General features: G+C 42.2%; 2 protein-coding genes across 2 annotated transcripts in view; one reads left to right on the top strand and one right to left on the bottom strand.

The window, feature by feature from the left end:
• Positions 1-8,716: 8,716 nt before the first annotated feature.
• The window catches only part of parpbp (PARP1 binding protein), a 51,240-nt gene continuing 37,659 nt past the window's right edge, over positions 8,717-22,297 (bottom strand). The window contains exons 8-11 of the mRNA XM_072552016.1: positions 20,558-20,739; positions 19,643-19,727; positions 18,125-18,287; positions 8,717-14,522 (exon numbers count right to left, since the gene is read on the bottom strand). Of these exons, the coding sequence (XP_072408117.1) occupies positions 14,218-14,522; positions 18,125-18,287; positions 19,643-19,727; positions 20,558-20,739 (735 nt within the window). The 3' untranslated portion in view covers positions 8,717-14,217. The remainder of the gene's footprint in view (positions 14,523-18,124; positions 18,288-19,642; positions 19,728-20,557; positions 20,740-22,297) is intronic.
• pmch (pro-melanin-concentrating hormone) lies at positions 9,288-14,093 on the top strand. The gene is made up of 3 exons (XM_072552018.1): positions 9,288-9,536; positions 10,789-11,035; positions 13,831-14,093. Exons 1-3 carry the CDS (start codon positions 9,321-9,323, stop codon positions 13,878-13,880), a joined length of 513 nt encoding a protein of 170 aa, XP_072408119.1. The 5' UTR covers positions 9,288-9,320; the 3' UTR covers positions 13,881-14,093.

Below are 22,297 nucleotides of genomic sequence, written 5' to 3'. Positions count from 1 at the left end.
CCTGTGTCTGTGTTGGTTTCCTCCTACAGTGCAAAGATATGCAGGCTAGGTGAATTGGCCATGCTAAATTACTCGTAGTGTGCAGGGATGTGTAGGTTAGGTGGATTAGCCAAGGGAAATGCAGGGTTATAGGGTAGCGGGGAGAGGTGGTCTTTGGAGAGTTGGTGTAGTCTCACTGGGCCGAATAGCCTGTTCCCATACAGTAGGGATTCTTCTATGAAATCCCCCAAAAATCGAGAACATTCTTCTTACGTAAATACTCACAAAACCAAATGTTTAAATTTTCTTGGGTTCTAATAAGCTTCAGATTTTAGGCTCTTTTAGATAGGATAATGGTTAATGAGGAAGGTTTAATAAATAATCTCAGACTAAAAGAACCCCAAAGAAACAGTGACCATAACATGGTGGACTTTCACTTTCAGTTTGCAAGTGAGTAACTTGGGCAAGAAATAACTATGTTAAATGTAATTAAGGATAATGTCAAAGTGATGAGGGCAGAGTTGTCTGAGGTGGATTGAGGAAGGAGTTTAGCAGAACAGACAGTTAAAGAGCAATTAGGAGAAAGTGGGGACTGCAGATGCTGGAATTCAGAAATGAAAATGTGTTGCTGGAAAAACGCAGCAGGTCAGGCAGCATCCGAGGAGTGAGTCGACGTTTTGATCATAAGCCCTTCATCAGGACTGTCGGGGCAGCGGCTCAAGGCGGTAGGGAGATAGATGGGAGGGGGTGGGGCTGGGGAGGGGGCTGAGAATGCAATAGGTAGATGAAGGTGGGGATGATAGTTTATCTACCTATCGCATTCCTAGCTACCTTTCCCCCAGCCCCACCCAACCCCCTCCCATTTATCTCTCTACCCTCTTGAGCTACTCTCCCCCCCCCCCCCCCATTCCTGATGAAGGGCTTATCATTGAAATGTTGACTCTCCTGCTCCTCGGATACTGCCTGACCGGCTGTGCTTTTCCAGCATCACACTTTTTGACAGTTAAAGAGTAATGTCATACATTTAAAAAATAATTCACGATTCACAACAAAGATACATCCCAATGAGGATGAAAAAGTCAAGGAAAGGGATCTACTAACAGGGTTAATCAAGGAAATTCAGCATAGTATTGAATTGAAAGAAGACAATAAACGATAGACAATAGACAATAGATGCAGGACTAGGCCATTTGACCCTTCGAGCCAGCACCAACCATTCATTATGATCATGGCTGATCATCCACAATCAGTATCCTGTTCCTACCTTATCCCCATAACCCTTGATTCCACTATCTCTGAGAGCTCTATCCATCTCTTTCGAGAAAATATCAAGAGACTTGGCCTCCACTGCCTTCTGGGGCAGAGCATTCCATTGACGTAAAAGCTGCGGTCAGTGTGATAGGTTGAAATGTACCCATTTTAATGCAAGAAATGTCAGGAATAAGGGTGATGAATTTAGAGCATGAATCAGTACTTGGAACTATGATATTGTAGCCATTACAGAGACTTGGATGACATAGGGGCAGGGATGGTTGTTGGACGTTCCAGGGTTTAGATGTTTCAAAAGGAATAGGGAGGGAGGTAAGAGAAGTGGGAAAGTAGCATTGTTAATCAGGGATAGTAGGACAGTTGCAGAAAGGGAGTCTGTCCCTAGTTCAAATGGTTTGGATGGAGCTGTTTTTGTCAGGAAAGGTTCCTGAGTAAATAGGCTGACCAGCTGAGAGGCCATGTTGGATTTGGTGCTTGGCAACAAATACAGGTCAGATATCAGATCTCTCAGTGGTCACAACTCCCTGACCTTTACTATAGTTGTGGAGAGGGATAGGAGCAGATGGTATTGGAAAGCATTTAATTGGGGGAGGGGAATTGCAATGCTATTAGGCAGTAACTGGGGCGCCTAAATTGGGAACAGATGTTCTCAGGGAAATACATGACAGAAATGTGTAGGTTGTTTAGGAAGCGCTTGCTAATAGTGCAGGATAGGTTTGTCCCACTGAGGCATGGAGGGGATGATAGGGTGAAGGAATCTTGGGTGATAAGGGATGTGGAACATCTAGTCAAGAGAAAGAAGGAAGCTTACTTAAGGCTGAGGAAGCAAGGATCCCCACCTCTTCCTCCGCTACATTGATGACTGCATTGGCGCCACCTTGTGCTCCCGCGAGGAGGTTGAGCAATTCATCAACTTCACCAACACATTCCACCCTGACCTTAAATTTACCTGGACCATCTCTGACACCTCCCTCCCCTTCCTGGACCTCTCCATCTCCATTAAGGATGATCGACTTGACACCAACATCTTTTACAAACCCACTGACTCCCACAGCTACCTGGATTACACCTCTTCCCACCCTACCTCCTGCAAGAATGCCATCCCATATTCCCAATTCCTCCGCCTCCGCCGTATCTGCTCCCAGGAGGACCAGTTCCACCACAGAACACACCAGATGGCCTCCTTCTTTAGAGACCGCAATTTCCCTTCCCACATGGTGAAAGATGCCCTCCAATGCATCTTGTCCACATCTCGCACCTCAGACCCCACCCCTCCAACCGTAACAAGGACAGAACCCCCGGTGCTCACCTTCCACCCTACCAACCTTCGCATAAACCAAATCATCCGCCGACATTTCTGCCACCTCCAAACAGACACAACCACCAGGGATATATTTCCCTCCCCACCCCTTTCCACCTTCCGCAAAGATCGTTCCCTCCGTGACTACCTAGTCAGGCCCAAGCCCCCCAACAACCCACCTTCCTGTCCTGGCACCTTCCCCTGCCACCGCAGGAACTGTAAAACCTGCGCCCACACCTCCTCCTTCACCTCCATCCAAGGCCCCAAAGGAGTCGTCCACATCCAAAGTTTTAGCTGCACATCCGCCAATATAATTTATTGTATCCGTTGCTCCTGATGCGGCCTCCTCTACATTGGGGAGACTGGATGGCACCTAGCAGAAGCTTTAGAGAACATCTCTTTGACACCCACACCAATCAACCACATTGCCCTATGGCCCAACATTTCAACTCCCCTTCCCACTCAGCCTAGGACATGGAGGTCCTGGGCCTCCTTCACCGCCGCTCCCTCACCACCAGATGCCTGGAGGAAGAACGCCTCATCTTCCGCCTTGGAACACTTCAACCCCAGAGCATCAATGTGGACTTCACCAGTTTCCTCATTTCCCCTTCCCTCACCTCACCCTAGTTCCAAACTTCCAGCTCAGCACTGTCCCCATGACTTGTCCTACCTGCCTATCTTCCTTTCCACCTATCCACTCCACCCTCCTCTTTAACCTAACACCTTCATCCCACCCCCACTCACCCATTGTACTCTTTGCTACCTTCCCCACCCTCCTCTCTGACCTATCACCTTCATCCCCACCCCCACTCACCTATTGTACTCTATGCTACTTTCTCCCCACCCCCACCCTCCTCTCATTTATCTCTCCACCCTTCAGGCACTCTGCCTCTATTCCTGATTAAGGACTTTTGCCCAAAACGTCGATTTTCCTGCTCTTCGGATGCTGCCTGAACTGCTGTTCTTTTCCAGCACCACTTTAATCCAGAATCTGGTTTCCAGCGTCTGCAGTCATTGTTTTTACTGAAGCAAGGATCAGACAGGGCTCTAGAGGGTTACAAAGTAGCCAGGAAGGAACTGAAGAATGGACTTAGGAGAGCTAGAAGGGGGCATGAAAAAGCCTTGGAGGGTAGGATTAAGGAAAACCCCAAGGTGTTCTACACTTATATGAGGAACAAGCGGATGGCCAGAGTGAGGGTAGGACTGATCAGGGATAGTGGAGGGAACTTGTCCGTGGAGTTGGAGGAAGTAGGGGAGGTCCTTAATGAATACTTTGCTTCAGTATTCACTGCTGAGAGGGACCTTGTCATTTGTGAGGACAGTGTGAAACTGACTGATATGCTCAAACAGGTTGATGTTAAGAAGAAGGACATGCTGAATATTTTGAAAAACATAAGGATAGCTAAGTCCCCTGGGCCAGATAGAATATACCCAAGGTTACTACAGGAAGCGCGGGAAGAGATTGCTGCACCTTTGGCGATGATCTTTGCACCCACACTGTCCACTGGAGTAGTGCCAGATGATTGGAGGATGGTAAATGTTATTCGCTTGTTCAAGAAAGAGAATAAAGGTAATCCTGGGAATTACAGACCAGTCAGTCTTTTGCCTGTGGTGAACAAATTACTGGAGAGGATTTTGAGAGACAGGATTTATGATTATTTGGAAAACCATGGTATGATTAGAGATAGTCAGCATGGCTTTTGTGAGGGGCACCTCATGCCTCATAAGCCTTACTAAATTCTTTTGGATGTGACAAAACATGTTGATGAAGGTAGAGCAATGGATATGGAATACTTGGATTTAGCAAGGCATTTGATAAGGTTCCCCATAGTAGGCTCATTCAGAAAGTATGGAGGCATGGGATACAGGGAAATTTGGCTGTCTGGATACAGTATTGGCTGGCCCATAGAAGACAGAGGGTGGTAGAGTCATAGAGTTGTACAGCACGGAAACAGACCCTTCAGTCCAACTTATCCATGCTGATCAAGTATCTTAAATTAACCTAGTTCCATTTTCCACACTTGGAATATTGTGTTGAGTTCTGGTTGCCTCATTATTGGAAGAATGTGGAAGCTTTAGAGAGGTTGCAGAGGAGATTTATCAGGATGCTGCCCGGACTGGAGGGCATGTCTTACAAAGAAATGTTGAAGAAGCTAGGGCTTTTCACATTGGAGTGAAGAAGGGTGAGAGGCAACTTTGAAAGAAGTGTGCAAGGTGATGAGAGGCATAGACAGAGTGAGTGTATAGTCAGAGACTTTTTCCCATGGCAGAAATGGCTATCATGAGATGACATAATTTTAAGGTGATTGGAGGAAGGTTTAGGGGAGAGGTCAGGGGTAGGTTCTTTACACAGAGAGTGATGGGTGTGTGGAATGCATTGCCAGCTGTCGTAGTAGAGTCAGATACATTATGGACATCTTGGATACACACATGGATGATAGTAAAATGAAGGGTATGCAGGTTAGTTTGATCTTAAGAGTAGGATAAAAGGTCAGCACGACATCGGGGCTGAAGGGCCTGTAATATTCTGTTTTCTATGTTCTAAAATGTGGAAGAGATAGTGGTAGAGGTTTGGAAAAGTTTTAAAAGTGAACAGAAGATGAACAAAAAGCGATAAAGATGGAGAAAGTAAACAACGGAAGCAAGCGAGCAAATAGTATAAAAATGAATAGTAAAACCTTATTTGAACGTACAAAAGGAAAAGTGAAGCTGAACCTAAATGCAGATTCCTTAGAGAGAGTGGTGATAGAACAAGCAAATGGTATGGCAGTTAATACTTTGCATCAGTTTTCGTGGTATAGGACACTAACAGAATTCAAAATCTACTAAATAATCGAGGGGTTATGGGGAAGAGGCAAATCTGAAATAAACAAAAAAAAAAATCAATAATTAGGGTTTTCAGAGAAAGCAAGAGTGAATCTAATAAGAACAATGCATGAGAAGTCCTGTGGACTACTGGGCCTTAATCCTAGGATTTTAAAAAAAGTAACAAAGATAGTTACTGCACTGATGGTAATCCTCTAAGAATCCTTAGAGTCTTCCAGAATAGTGAAAACTGCCAATGTAACGTCTTTATTTAAATGTTAGGGAGCCAAAAGACAGGCACGTAAATGTTAGTCATCTTAACATCTATTATTAGAAAGCTGCTCAAGTCAAATATAAAGGATGTAGTAGTGAATCATTCAAAAGAAATACACAATATGGCTCAATCAGATTCAAAATGGCTCTATCAAGAGGAAATCATGCCTGACCAATCTATTCTTTGGGGAGCTAACAAACAGGATAGATAAAGGGGAAAACACTAAATGTAGTACATTTGGCATTTGATAAGGTACCACACATAAACCTATTCAACCAGGTCAGAGCCAAAGTTGTTGGGAGTCGTCTATTAGCAAAGATGGTGTTGGCTAACTAATAGAAGACAGCAAGTTGAGCATTTCAGATAGCAACCTGTAACTAATAGAGTCCCACAAGCATGAATGCCAAGGGCACAATTATTTACAATAAACATTAATGAGTTGGATGAGGAAAGTGAATGTACTATTAACAAATCTACAGATGACCCAAAAATACATGGGAAAACAAGTAGTGAGTAAAATACAAAGGATCTTGGTAGATGTGGGGAAATTTCAGAAAGCTGCAGTGTAGAGGAATTTGAGAATCTTTGAGCATAATCACAAAAAACTAGCAGCTGAGTTCATTGGGTATTGGGAAGGCAAATGGAAAGCTCTCATTCATTTCAAAGAGAGTGAAATATAAGAGTAGGAGTCTAACTAAAACTATACAAGGCACTAGTCAGAGACCTCTAAAATACTGTGGTCTGTTTTGGGCCCTTTAGCTAAGAATTTTTTATGAAGTAAGGTTGAGCTTGTGCTCATTGGTGTTTAGGAGAATGAGAAACACAAGATTCTTAGGGGGACTTGACAGTGTGGATGTGGAGAAGTTGTTTCAACTCGTGAGAGTTTAGGGATCAGAGAACATATTTTCAGAATAAGGGGGTGGACATTTAAGACAGAGATGAGGAGGAATTTCATCTCTGAGGGTTGTTAAATTGTGGAATTGTTTACCACAGACAGCTGTTGAGGTTGGGTCATGATGTATATTCAGTGCTGATTTTTAAACAGTAAGGGAATCAAACGTTATGGGGAAGAGGCAGGAAAGTGGAAGTGGAAGTGATTATTAGATCAGCCATGATCCCATTGAATGGTGGAGCAGAATCAATGGGCTGAATGGCCTACTGCTGCTCCTATATGTTATGGTCTTTTCAATTGATGTATCAAGCAAAGATATTTTCCATTGCAGTTGATCTGGATTATTGGTATGAGTGTTCTTAACTACAATCTCCTTTATTTACTGCCTCAGGTTTGGAATCATTCCTGTCATCCAGCATTTACATTGATTCCTGTGTTGTCTTAATCCTAGATTCAGGAAGAAGTTTTAGACTTGAAATTATCATTAAATCACTAAGTATCTTTGGAACATCTGGACATTAAGGACCCTTCCAGCAGACTCCTGCTCGTTGACTACAGCTCCACCTTCACTGTTATCCCCTCCAGGCTGATCTCAAACTGTGACCTTGGTCTCGGCTCCGGCCCCTGCAATTGGATCCCCAGCTTCCTGACCCACAGACAGCAATCAGTGAAGGTGGTAACTGCACCTCCTCCACAATAACACTCAACACTGGGACCCCACCCCCCTCCAAGGATGTGTCCTCAGCCCCTACTGCACTACCTACACATCCATGACTGTGTTGCCAAATTCCAAATGAATACCATCTACAGGTTTGCTGCCAACACCACCATAGTGGGACAGATACCTAACAATGACGAGTCACAATACAAAAGGGAGAGAGGGCTTGGTGACCTGGTGCAATGGGAACAACCTCTCTCTCAACATCAGCAAAACTAAAGAACTGATCATTGACTTTAAAAATAGATTTCTTACAGTGTGTAAACACCGACCCTCCGAAGAGCAACCCACCCAGACCCATTCCCCTACATTTACCCCTTCACCTAACACTATGGACAATTTTGCATGGCCAATCCACCTGACCTGCACATTTTTGGACTGTGGGAAGAAACTGGAGCACCCGGAGGAAACCCACGCAGACAGGGGGAGAATGTGCAAACTCCACACAGACAGTTGCCCAAGGCAGGAATTGAACCTGGGTCTCTGGCGCTGTGAGGCAGTAGTGCTAACCACTGTGCCACCGTGTTGCCCAGGAGAATATGCCCCCATCTACATCAACAGAGCGGAGGTTGAGAGGGTGGAGAGCATTAAGTTCCTCAGAGTGATGATAACCAACAACCTGTCCTGGGGTTCCCACGTAGATGCAACATTCAAGAAGGCACAACATCTCTTCTTCCTCAGGCAACCCGACATGTTCATAAGGACCCTCACGAATTTCTACAGATGCACCATAGAAAGCATACTGTCCGAGCTAATACCTTCTTTATAATGTCTATGATACTCACTATCCATTCAAGATAAAAGGGAATAGGATGCATTTTCTTCAAGGACAGTGAAATCTCCCACCCAGAGTGCAATGTGGACCTTTGTCACCCTCAATACTTCCTGCAAGTGTCATTCAACATGGAGTACCAATTCCTCAGCCGAGGGGGGATGGCACATGGTAATTAGAAGGAGATTTCCTTGCCCATGTTTAACCTGATGCTATGAGACTTCATGGAGTCCAAAGTCAATGTTGAGGACTCCCAAGACAATTTCCTCTCAACTATATACCACTCTGTCACACCTCTACTGGGCCTGTTCCACTGGTGTCCTGCCTCTGTTACTACCTGTCTGGATGCATTCAGGGATCTGTGGATGTACACACCATGGTTCCTCTTATCCTGCATACTTCCTAGAATCCTAACATTCACATGTACTCTCTTGCCTTGTCAGTCCTCCCATCACCTCAAACAATCTGTTTACAAAATGGTCCATTATACAAAAGGTTATTGTTCTGGTTTGAAATAAAAGAATCAAAACTCTGATTTATTTATATATCGAAACCATACAAATAAATAAATCTGAAATTAGTTACCATCTCTAAATAATCACCTTGTAAAGTCAAATTTAGTCATGGCACAAACCAGTTCCAGATGTGACTTCTCACATTAAAGGAACCAATTGTCAATATTCAATGTTGAAAATATTTCCAACATTGCAGCAGAGCAGCAACTTAGCTAATGAATTTTTAAAATCAATTTTTAAAGTTTTATTAAGTTCTTTATTTTTTACCTTCAGAAGTTTTATAGATAAAAAGTACTTCTTCAAAACACTTAAAAATAAATCTTCCAGGGATTAGCAAGATTTCATAATGAAACTTACATTCTTTGTCCAATTGATAATGTCTGTGATATTCAAGATAAAAGGGAACAGGATGGATTTTCTTCAAGTATCTTTTAAAGCTGGTGTTGTAAATTGGATATGTTAATGTGTCACTCTTTAGACAAAAGCATAACCTTCCTTTTTGGCTTTATGGATCCCATTCTATTCATTAAGACTGCTGCTGATTTAGATATCTGAAGGCTACAATTGAAAGAAACTCATTAGGGATTTAGATTGAAGAAAATGATCAGTCCACCTCTTGGGGTGATAAATCAGCTTCCAAATCTTTCAGATATGACATATCTGGTCCGCTAGATGGGTTTCTGCAGGAGGCCGATTAATGAAGTTAAAAAGGATAAAAAGGGAGACTTGTCTCCTCTCAGGTGCCTCAGGTTCTGTCCACAAAACGCCTTTAGCTTGAGGCAGGACTAGTGCAAGAATGAATGCCTCCGTTTACATAGCTCTGTTTATTTCTGTGTTGTTCTCCGTAGAACTCACCATTTCATCTGCTGTGGGACAGTTGGAAGAAAGCAAGGTGCTGCAGAATGACTTTAACCAAGAAATGTTGGCAAACACTGGTCTACCAAAGCAACCGAGGTCTTCAGGCTTGTTCAAACCCTATCAGCTCCTGCAGCCGGACAAAGTAAACTCAGAAGTATGACTTATTACAGTAAACTCTTGCTTAAAATATTTAACTGATTCTTTCATTATCAGAAGGAAAATGTGTTCAATTAACCTTAAAATGTTTTAACATAAGTTGTTAATGTTTATTTGCTCCTTCAGCCTTCAAGGACACATCAGGAAGTTATTTGGGAGATTGAGCAGCTCCCTCTTGTTTGAGGAGTAGTCTTAATGGGGCAAATAAGGAAAACCAGTTTCCACTGCCAGAGGGTTATTTGGTTCATTGTGTAGTATTTAACAAATTCTCTTTTTATAGTTCCTATTGTATCGGTTTCTACTACCTTTATAGGCAAAACATGCCAGCTCACAATATTTTCTCAGCTCCTGCACTCTATCTAATAGCAATTACCTTAAATCTGTGCCCCCTAGTTACTGATCTTCTGGAAACAACTTCTTGTTACATATTCTATGAAATGCTTGCAACTTTGTTCACCACCATTATTACTTTAAGCTTTCTCTATTGTGAGAAGAGTTCCAGTTACTCTAGACTTGCCTCATCCCACTATCTACCTTTATAGCTCCCTCTCTGATAGTTCTCCACTTGTCCCTTTGTTAAACTTGAAAGGGTTCAGAAAAGACTTACAAGGATGTTGCTAGGGTTGCATAGTTGACAGACTGAGTAGGCTGGGGCTGTTTTCCCTCGAGTGTCGGAGGCCGAGGGGTGACCCTATAGTAGTTTATAAAATCACGAGGGGCATGGATAGGGTAAATATACAAGGTCTTTTGCTTGGGGTGAGGGTGCCCAGAACTAGTGGGTTCTTCAGCATCAAGACTGAGCAGGGAAAGATTTAAATGGGACCATAAGGGACAATGTTTTCATGCAGAAGGTAGTGTGTGTATGGAATGAGCTGCCAGAGGAAGTGATGGAGGCTGGTACAATTACAGCTTTTAAAAGGCACCTAGATGGGTATTTGAATAGGAAGGGTTTACAGGGATATGGGCCAATGCTAGCAATTGGGACTAGATTAATTTAGGATATCTGGTCAGCATGGAAGAGTTGGAGCGAAGGGTCTGTTTCTATGTTGCATATCTCTACGACTCTGTGTTAAAGTCAGTGTCACAGATCACAATTGTTTTGCCTACTATAAGGTCTCTATCTTTGGATTGATGTTCAGTTTGCCCTCTTTACAATCCTTTGAAATGACCTCGGTGTTCTATCCACACAGGATATGCTAGAACAATGCAAGTTTTTGTTGTTGCAAAAATCACTCTTGTCTTTGGTCTAGGATTTAGGTTTTGGAATGGACCCCAAAATTATTCAACCACCTTTTATGGCTGCTGGCCAGAGATTTTTTAAACGACTTTTCACCTTGCATGAGCCAATGAAAAAGCCTCTGTACCTCTCAGCCAAGAGGATGGATGCTCCCGAAAACTCCAATCAACTGGAACAGTTTGAGATGTTAGAGGCACATCGAGCCAATAACGATGGAGAAAATGGAGCTCTGCTTCCTGTGGGCAGGAGAGATTTTGACAGTAAGTGGCATGCTGAAATGGCTGTTGAGTTGATATACCGGGGGAAGATGGGCAAGTTGCAGAATATTATTAATTGAGCAATCTGCATCGGTTTTAATTTTGATTCACACGAATTTGCTTCATTTTCCAAAGCTTCTGTAGCTGGTGGATACATTATTCAGTAGTTTTATCTCCTGTGGTGACTGACCCCAGAATGTCACTTTTCTAGATGAATCCAGTCTGTCCAAAACTGCAAATGGCCAGAAACTGTTTACCCCATACCAGTATGTAGACTAGCTTACAAACACCAATCACATCATCTTTTGTGTCATTTTGGCACCCACACAAGAATCAGGGAGGGGTGGGGAGCTCAAAACCTGGTGTTGAACGTAGGAATATGAATAGGATTTTATTTGATTTGATGTATTACTGTCAGCTGTACAGAGGTACAGTGCAAAGTATTGTCTTATGTGCTTCACAGGAAGTTAGTACCATAAAAAAGTGCAACAGGGTAGCAGAACAAAGTGCAGGATACAACGGTTGAGTAGGCCATTCAGCCCATCAAATCCACCTTGTCATTCAACATAATGGCCAAATAAATACCTCTTTTACACACCTATCCCCATTCCTTAGGCACGGGACCGCAGTCAATGAGGCAACACAGTACTGAGGGAGTGCTGCACACTAGCAGGTTCACCTTTCAGATGAGAAATTAAAATCAAAGTCTGGCAGCATTATATTCAAGCTCAGTATATTTAAGAGGGAGCTGGACATGGCCCGTACAGCTAAAGGGATCATGGAGTATGGAGGGAAAATGGGAATGGGATACTGAAACTGTGTGACCAGCCATGATCAAACTTGATAATGGTGAAAGTTCAAAATGGCCTAACCCTGCACCTATTTTCTATATCAGTCCCAGGTCAAAATTTAACTGACTGTTTACCATCCTGGCAGTTGTAAAACACAAATGTTGGAAATCTGGCTCCCACATATATCTGCACAGCAGTGGGACTGAAAATTCAAAATTATACCATTAAGAGAGTTGATGAAAGAGCATAGCTCTTTGTATCCATAATAGGGCTTTCCAAAATCAACTCTCATCAATACTGTTACAGCATCAAACAAAAACTGCAATGTCTCACAACATTTTGTGTCTGTTACTCTAAGTTGTGTTGGGCAGGTCACCAGACAGAAATTGCTTGTTTTTTTTTCCAAAATACTGCCTTGGGATTGCCAGCATCTAATGTGTGGTTCAGGGCCTTGATTTAATATCTCTTATATGAAAGATGTTACCTCCAAAAGCAGAGCACTGGGACAAGAGGAAGCCATTTCAGCCCCTCAAGTTAGTGGTCATTCATTTTGATTACAGTTGGTATGTATCTGGACTCCATCTACCACTCCAGTAAAACCTAGATCCAAATATCTAAGGTTTTATTTTGAAAATTTCAATTGATTTACCCACGCTCTCCCCCGCCATCCCCGCACTACAACCCACTCAGTTTCAAGAGATTGTTGGAGGGTTAAAGAGAGTGTTCCAGATCCCCACAACTCCTTTTGTAAAGGGAGTGCTTCCTGACTGTAGTTCCAAATGGCTTTCATTTTAAAATTAAAGTGCCTTGTTTTGCTTTATGTAGGTGGTTCTAGATTGATTCCCTGCCTACTCAGAATCTAAAAAGGTTACAGGAGAGATAGACAAGAACGAGCATCCAATACACAAGCAAATCCACCACGGTCTTATTGACTAGCAGAGCATGGTGGAGGGCTGAATGGCCTATTCCTCTTCCCAATTTAGACGTTTAGACTCTCCCAGGCACCCACAACCAGGGGAAAGAGTGTTTCTACCCATAGATTCCGTTTTTTTTTTGTAAAAAAGGTAACCCACCACCAAATCACCCAAATAATCTATTCACCAAATCAACAATTAACAAGCACTGTACCAGGGGCAAAGCAACAACAAAAGTGAAGGCAGAGAAGGATGAGACGAAGAAGACTAAATTAAAATGGTGTTAGCAGGGGAAGAGAACGCACACCAGCCCTTATGGTGCCCATCTCTAATGGTCTTACAGGCACTGGATGCTCCCTCCCATGCCTGGGCACCCAGGCACAAACATATACTCTGAAGAATCTTAGAGTCCCTACAGTCTGGAAATAGGCCATTCAACCCAATGAGCCCACAGTGGCCCTCCGAAAAGCATCCCACCCAGACCCATCCCTCTACCCTATCTCTGTAACCCTGCATTTCCCTACAGCCTATGCACAATCTACAAATCCCTGAACATTATGGGGTAATGCAGCATGGCCAATCCACCCTAACCTGCACATCTTTGGACTGTAGGAGGAAACCGAAAGAAACCCTCGCAGACACAGGAAGAACATGCGACAGATTCCACCTGAGGGTGGAATCTAACCCAGGTCCCTGGTGCTGAGGCAACAGTGCTGACCACCAAGCCACCCTCAAGAGGGGCAGATAGTAGGGAATGACTCTCCCCTGCACGGCCTAATGCCTAGATCAGTTGACTACTTTAACTAGGCCCAGGAGCAGGCTTAAAATGCATTAAAAATCAACCACATTAATTCGTTCACCCCTTTATCTAAACGCAAGAATGTACAAATCCATAACTGTGGCCTTATAACATTCCCTTGAGAGACAGTATCATTTGGAAGGGTCTAACTGTATTGGAGAAAAAGCCTCGAGGATTGCAACTTCATCGGACTCAGGAGACCTGGGGTTCAAGTCCCAATTCAAAAAAGGTATAAACAAGCTGCAGTCCAGGATCTCATTCTCAACTCTTTCTATTTTCTTTCCTCTATCACAGTGCTCCGTTGCATGCTGGGAAGAGTTTATCGACCCTGCTGGCAAAACTGACCGCCTGGTTACAGCCTCAATATTTGGTGAAACTTTAACACCCCGTTATCAGACTGTGACTGTGCATTCATAAGTGATTGAAACCGTGCACTTAGACTTGTGATTTATTCTGCATCTTTTAAACAGTGAAAGCTTTAAAGCTGAAATTGTTATTGAACTGGTTAGTGTATTTAAAAAAATAAAATTTTGAACATCCTATGTTCATAATCACAAGAGAGTGTTGCCTGTGTACTGCATTTTGAAAACAAGTAAGTTCACACAAATTACACAACTGATCAATGACTTTTGACATTTGAAAATCTCATCTAGTTTTGAAAAGAGGACAGAAAAAAAAATCCTAAACCCGAAAGAAATTGGTGAGTTTTGATTGTCCAGCAATTAACTTATTCTTGGCCTTAGTTCGGACAGTCTTTGTAGTCTTCCCCATTTTCCTCTCCAGTGAGGCAGGGGGACAGTTAGGTAGTTCATTTTCACAGCCCATATCATTATCAAATTCCATGCATTTCCACTTTGACACCTTCCTGCTGCCTTTCCGATTTCCAACTTCCTCATTCCTAGCTTTCCCGAGAATTGCTTCATATCCTCGTTTCCTTGGTAATTCCAACTGCCCTGCCGATGGTGGTAATATTTGAGAGGATTCAACTTGAAGGGAACAGAGAAGAGGAGGGAAATCTTAAAATTAGACAATGCCAGGCAAGTTCCAAATTTTAAATTATAAAGTAAATTACTCAACATTTCTCCAGTGTATTTAAGGATGGGGAATAAACACTGGCTAAACCAACAACAGCCATATCCCACTGATATAGCCCTGCAAAATTCTATATCTTTACGCAAAATTCCAGGTTGTAACAACTTGCTGCCTGAAAGCCATAATATTCTATATAGGAGCAGAAGTAGGCCATTCAGCCCATTGAGTTCAGTCCATTATTCAATGAGATTTGGGGTGATAGAACATTACAACGCAGTACAGGCCCTTCAGCCCTCAATGTTGCACCGACCTTGAAACCAATCTGAAGCCCATCTCACCTACACTATTCCATTGTCATCCATATGTTTATCCAATGACCATTTAAATGCCCTTAAAGTTAATGAGTCTACTACTGTTGCAAGCACTGCATTCCATGCCCTTAGTACTCAGAGTAAAGAAACTACCTCTGATATCTGTCCTATATCTATCACCCCTCAATTTAAAGCCATGTCCCCTCATGTTAGCCTTCATCTGAGGAAAGGCTCTCACTGTCCACCTTATCTAACCCTCTGATTATCTTAGATGTCTCTAAGAAGTCACCTTTCAACCTTCTTTTAATGAAAACAGCCTCAAGTCCTTCAACCTTTCCTCGTAAGACCTTCTCTCCACATCCTAGTAAATCTCCTCTGAACCCTTTCCAAAGCTTCCATATCCTTCCTATAATGCAGTGAAAAGAACTGTATGCAATACTTTAAGTGCAGATCTGATCACCCACAACTCCACTTTCCTGCCTTTCCCCCATAACCCTGGATTCTTTCCCGATTAAAAATCTCAGCCTTGAATAGATTTAAATGGCGCAGCCCAGTCAGCCTTCTACAGTAAAGAATTCCACAGCTTATTTTGCTTAAGATCTGGAATTCCTGACCCAAACCTCTAACTCTCACCCTTTAGTACTTTATTCACTGGAATTTAGAAGAATGAGGGAAGATCAAAATGAGGTATTCCAGATGATAAAAAGGTGTGGATAAAATAGATGTGGAGCAGATGCTTTCTCTTGTGGGCATTCTCAGGTGAGAAGTCATAGCCTTAGGATAAGGGTAACAAATTTAAAACAGAGGGTTGCGAATCTGTGGAATTTGCAACCCCAAAGTGGGTTGGATGCTGGGACAGGGAGTACATTTAAGGAGTTGGATTTTTCATTGGTATTCGGTTGAAGGGTTATGGGGAGAAGGCAGGAAAATGGGGGTGAGAAATATATCAGCCATGATCGAAAGGTAGAGCAGTCTCAATGGGCTGAATGGCCTCATTCTGCTCCTACATCTTATGAACTTCTGAAAAATCCATCTCTTTACCAAAAACTTCTGGTCACCTGCCTTAAAGTCTGCTTCTGTGGCTCAGACTTTTTTCCTTTTCCCTGAAAACTCTCCTGAAGAACCTTGGGATGTTTGACCAATCTAAAGGTGCTGCATCAATCCAAGTTGTTGTTGTGTCCTCTGCTTCCCGACACTCCTGCTGGTGGAAATCATTTCCAAACAGCCAATCAAATAGCTTCTGAGGAGTGTGACATGACCCCACAGAGGAGATTATCCCACAGTGTTAAATAACTCCTGCATGAAGGAGGACTTCCTAACAGCAGACCTTAACTGGTTTTCCATCAACTGTTGTCCCACATTCTCTTGCATGAGGTGAAGTTTAACCATTCCATTTTCATACATCTCTATTGGGGAGCTCTCACCCACTGTCTAAGGCTGTAAGGTTTAACACCCTGTCCTCCTGTATTTCAGCTCTAATACTAAGACTTGCACTACTTAGCTATTTACCGATGTTCGGGAAAACTAACACCCGTGTATTCCAAAATTACTTCCCAAAAAAGTTGCATATTTGAGATCATTAATTACTTCGTTAGCTCCTACATTGTGTGGGGGGAGTTAGAAAGTAGAATGGATGGAAATGGGCAATCCACTCCCATGGAATTGTCACTTTGGGGAGATGCAGGTGTGTGTGTACACACGTATGCTTGCAATCAGTTTCATGCAGCAGTTATACATCATAGTAGCTGCCTCACACCCACAATTGTTCTATTTCCATTTCCACCATGGCTGGAAAATTTTGAATTTATTAAAATTCAGGAATATAAAGCTACTCTAATGATGACCTATTTAAAACCCATCTGATTCATTGGAAACCTCCAGGCAAGGAAATCTGCCATCCTTACCTGGTCTGATCTAACTGGACTCCAGTCACACAGCAATGGGTTTGACCATCTGGATAGTAGGAATGGGCAATAAATGGTGGCCCAGCCAGACTGTTTAAGGATGACAGATCTCCTTCTCTGGAGGGTTTCAGTCAATCAGATTTTGTTTTTTTTTAAAAACGATTGATGGTCATCATTAAAATACCTTTCTCTTCTAGAATTTTATTAAGTTCAAATTTAACCAGCCATGAGTAAATATAATAAAAACTTCATCAACATATTCTTTTTCTTTCTCCTTGGTGTTTATTCAGCTTCCCCTTAAAATGTATCTATTCTAACAAAGGATCAGGAGTAGACCATCCAGTCCCTAAAGACTGTTCCACTATTCAATTTGATCATGGTGGATCAGATTTCCCCCCCATTCACGTTCTACCCCTGATATTCTTGATAAGCAAGGCAGTCAAAGGTTGCGTCTACGTTTTCAAACATTTCCAAAAGATTCACCACACACAGAAAAAATCCTCACCTGTCTTAAACAGAGACCCAACTTATTTTGAAACAGCAATCTTTGGTTCAAGGCTCCCCCACAAGAGGGGATCTCTTTACCACATCCAGTCAAAATGGGAGGACCTTTTCTGTTTCAATTAAATCAGTTTTTACTCCGGTGGACACCTGTCCAACCTTGCCTCAGACATACAGCCCTTTCCAATTGCTGTTTACTCAACCACTCCTCATCCTCATCCCACTTTGGCTCTAAAAGGCATTCTAGTTTTTGGATTTAACAGCAATCAATGCTGGACTACAGCAACACTAAACCAACAGGCCACAGGTCTCCTAGAAACGGAAAAGGAAAGCTGGAAGTAATATGCAACAGTCCCTTTAAAAGCTAAATCGTTGCGTGCAGCCAATTTTGTCAAGGAATTTAAAACGTTTTGCACGATATTTGTCATGTGTGTACACAGCCCCACAATAGGAAAGAGCAGAGATAGCAAACATCAAAACATTTTGCATCACACAAAGACCTGCAACTTTACAATAGTACAGTAATATGGGCCTCGAAGATCACAGCTGTAAATTCTCTATGGGGTTTCTCCACAGTCAATTGATTAACGAGTTGCTTTGGGCATAAGTTGCTGTGAAGAGAATGTTAACCCTGTAGGGTTTTCCAGTGGTCAAAATTTGCAACTGCACTGTGACCGTTGACATAGGAGAATTGAAAGGAAGGTATTGGCATAGTAACTGACAATAGTCAGTGTTGACATAAAGAAGCTGACAAGCAAAGATTGTGGACAAAGTTTTCAACCTGGTGATTTTTGGCTTAAGTAAAAAAAAAAAAGTAGATTTATGATGCTATCCCTTTACCTTCAATAGATTCATCACAGAAGATCGTGACAGCTGGTCTTGGCGCAGGTTGGACACAAGTTGGAGCCTGACCAAAGCTGAGATCATTACGATGTTTGATATTTGCTGCAGATTCATCTTTATATGTACAAGCAAACTGTGACTTAATTAAAGTATGCTTCACCTGAAATATTCAAATAAAATCTCATTAGCGGCACTGAGCACATAGCTGTCCCATGTTGTGGGGAAGACAAAACCCCCTCAATATTTTAAGATAGCCTAGAACCCAACCTTTTATTTTTTTTAAAAGGCAACTGTAAAGCATTGTGTTCCAGATATAAATCAATTGGTCAAACTGCCTGGCTTAAAGTAAAACATACTTTATTCTTATGCTAAGATACAAACAAAAGAAATAAGAATTGGACCTAGCTAACTCTATTGGAAAACTTAGCAAACTAATAAATTTTTTAATGACTAAACAGTAAATGTTGTAATATAGTAACAATTGCATAATCAAACCCTTGGCAAAGGCAAATTCAATAAAATAGATTCTCTCACATACAATTCTCTAGTTCAAGACAGAGTATTAAGAGAAAACTCAGAGACCGAGAACTGAAGTGCTTTTCTGCAGCAAGGAGAAATGTATAGCAGCTTCCAAACCCCAACAGCTACTGAATGTCAAACTAAAATCCTGGTTCTGTGGGAGCTTGACTCCACCCTTTCTTGCTGCTTCTATTGTTCCAACTTTTTTTTTAAAACCTAAAGCTAGCTGCATTATTAGGCTCGGAGCAGACAGTTTGGCTCCTAGTTTACAAAATTTCCTTTCAAAAGGAAGGAAGCAGAACAAATCTTTCTTAAAGGCACATCTCATAACACTTTCCCCCAACCTTAAGAAAAAAAAAATCAACCATCAATATACAAAGATGACTTCATTTGTACATGATTGCCAGGAATGCTTCACATTTACGAAAGGATGGAATAGGCTTGATAGTAGCAATTCAGGCAAGGCAGTGACAACAGCACTAACCCTCCATCAGCACCACAGTCCCTCAGCACTGCACTGCCAGTCTAGTTTACATATCCCAATCTCTGCCCTGGGTCTTGACCCATGGTCTCCAGATGCTGGCAGACAAGTTGTAGAAAGCAAGGAGGAATAATGTCCCACAATAGCAGCCAGAAAAGAGTATCACTGGTGACAGACAAGACCACCTTAGCTCTGGAGAAAATGTCCTATTCACTTTGGATTGCAGACAAAGAATTCAATAAAATAAACCCAAGGAGCCTGATTAAATAGATCTTCTGTAAAAGTACAGTAAGGTCTGCCCAAGAACTGCTGGCAAAAGCTTTAAAAAAAAGAAAAAAAAGTCTCCCCTTACACTTGGGATGAGTAAAATCACAGAAATATTCCTATTTGTTTTTAGAAAATGACATTAAGATGAATCAATGATAGTGCGCAGCAGGATTTCATAATTGAAAATTATGATCATTGCTGTAATGTAATCAACGATATTAGCTTAATGTAGGAAAGTTTAACAGTACCTTGGCAAGTCTCTCTTTCTGAATTCTTTTCTGAACGCGATGGCACAAAGGTTTTGGCAATAAGCCGCTTGATTGAGTTGGAGACCTAGAATAGAGATGATTTGAAAGGATTAACCGCAGAGGGGTTAGTGAGGTGGCATTCTGTGATCCTGAGTCCACCATCAAGGTGCCAACTCACAGCCACAATGCAAAATGAGAGAAGCTAAATGAGGAGCATACTCACTGACAGTTTCAGGAAACATTAATATGGAGAGTAGAATATTGCAATTAAAGCAAGGTTTGGTCAAAAGGTCGGTCTCAAGACATTAAGGGAAAGGAAGAGATACTCATCCCTAGTTGCCCTTAAGGTGCTGGTGAGCTGCCTTCTTGAACTGCTGCTGTCCACGTGCAGTGGGTACAGTTTTGACCCAGTTACACTAAACAAATGGTGATATATTTCCAAGTTAGGATGGTATGGGGGCTCAGGGAGGAACTCCCATTGATGAATGGTCGAGTGGTACAGACTTCTGTTCTTTTTATCAACTGTAAAATGCCAACTGTGCCTCCAAGTCAGTTCAGAGTCAGAGAATTTGGGGTCCAACTCCATTCCCAAAACATGAGCATACAATCCACCCTCAGACTGCACAGTCAGAGGTACAACTATCAGCTGCAAACAAAAACATTTCTGCTTTTCTGGGTGGATGTGAAAGAGTCAGCGACAATACCTTGAAGAACAAAAAAGGTCACCCTGGTATCCTGGACAATGGTCATCCCTCAATCAACATAATCGGGTTAGTAGTGGAGAGCTTGCTTTGTGCTAATGACGCTGTTTCTGTATTTTATATATTACAAAAGGTGGCAGCATTTCAGAACTACTTATCTGGCAGTTCTTTCCTTATTAATAAATGTTAACTGAAATATAAAGCAGCATCATACCTGAACAGGGTCAGCATGCATGGAACGCCAAAGATGCTGTCATGTTGTTCAGTGCCATAGAGCAGCTCAGCCTTGCCTTCACTTGGAGGCCGAGCTGCTTCTTCATCCAGCAGTGCTATCAAAGCTTTCACCGTTCTCCGACCACCGTATGCTGTGGCATGGTTGATAGCATAAACCTTGGGCTAACAAAAGTATTTACCAAAGGAAAGAATAAGGACCAATTGTTTCTTTCTTTTCATTTTACAAACAAACATTCAGGCAACCACATGTGTACTGGCTCTTTGCTGGAACTGTCCTAATGAGTCCCACCCACAGAGCTCTGCAAAAGTTTGCTTTTCATGTATTTAATCAATTCCCTTTAATACCGAAACCACTCCCACTGGCTTTCTAAGGCAGCAAATTCCAGTTTCATAAATTGAGAAGTTATGCAAACTTACAAAATAGGAGGAAGGCTATTCTGCCCCGCGAGTCTGTTCGACTGTTCTGTAAGATTATGGCTGATCTGTATGGCATTTTTTATTTCACTCATGGGAATCCCTAACTGGGCCAACACTTGTTACCCATCCCTAGTTGAGAGATGGTTATTGAGGGCAAGCTGCCTTCCAGAACTGTGCTATAGTCCATGTGCTGTGGACAGACCCACAATCCTATTAGGGAGGGAGTGTGCTGACTTCTACACTCCCACCCGGCCTCAATAACCTTCGAATCTCCTGCCAACAGAAATTATGCACCTTTTAAAAATATCTCCACAAACTCTAAACATTGGACCATCTTTTGGAGTAACTGGAACCAGGGCCACGTGGATCTCTGATGATGAGATCACTGATTGGGACTGTTAACCTGGGCTAATCAGGGAGCCCTGGCTGACAGATATAAACAGGCGCTTTCCCTTGTAAAATTGCTGTTAAATACAGCTGTAAATGTTAACTGTTTTTGGTAAACTTTTGTAATTTGTTTAATAAAAAAAAAAGAGATTCAGAGTCTCCTCAGTTTAAAAAAAAATAAACAGGAGCTTCAGGTGGTCTCCTCAGTTTAGGGGCTGGCTTTGAGCTGGCTGGTCACAGCCCAAGTTCACTGCACACATAAATAAAGGGTGACTTAGTGACAGGATACCAGCCTCTGTGCAATTATTTCACCTTCCATACATTTCCATTTGCTCATCATACTCATTCCTTTTCTTGTTTCAGAGCATGTAGTAGGGAGCAGTTTTGTAGGCAGCTTCAGCTGGTACAGGTATATGTCAACATTGTTTGTCTGTAGCTAGAATCTATTGATTTGTAATTCTTGTTAAGTATGTAGTCCCAGTTTGTGTTTCCTGCCAACCTGGATCTAAAAGACAGGGAAGTTGGAGAATGCGGTGTTCTTTTTTAAAACTTTAACTTGACAACAGGAATAGTGGGGATTGGGAACTTCATTCCCAGTGTACGAGCCCAGTGAGGTGTTACAGTACAACAGATTTAAGATGGGGAGTAAGGAATCCTTTCCTTACTGCACTGAACCACTCCTAAGTTCCTGCCCACTTACACAGCCACCTGATCATTCTGTCAACTGCAATAAAATCCCAGCAGGTTTCATAAAAGATTGGTGCTTTCAGATTGAAATTTACCTCACCCTATTTCCTCTCAATTACTAACTTCATAAAATTTCAATTTACAATGCAAAAATTAAAAAAAAAGCAAAATCAAAGATCAGTTTGTAACATCCAAGACTGGAGGCTTCAAGATTTAAATGCACTTTGGA

Source organism: Chiloscyllium punctatum, chromosome 32 (assembly GCF_047496795.1).
Source record: "Chiloscyllium punctatum isolate Juve2018m chromosome 32, sChiPun1.3, whole genome shotgun sequence".
NCBI classification, from domain to species: Eukaryota; Metazoa; Chordata; class Chondrichthyes; order Orectolobiformes; family Hemiscylliidae; genus Chiloscyllium; species Chiloscyllium punctatum.
This window is presented reverse-complemented; position numbering and strand designations above follow the sequence as displayed.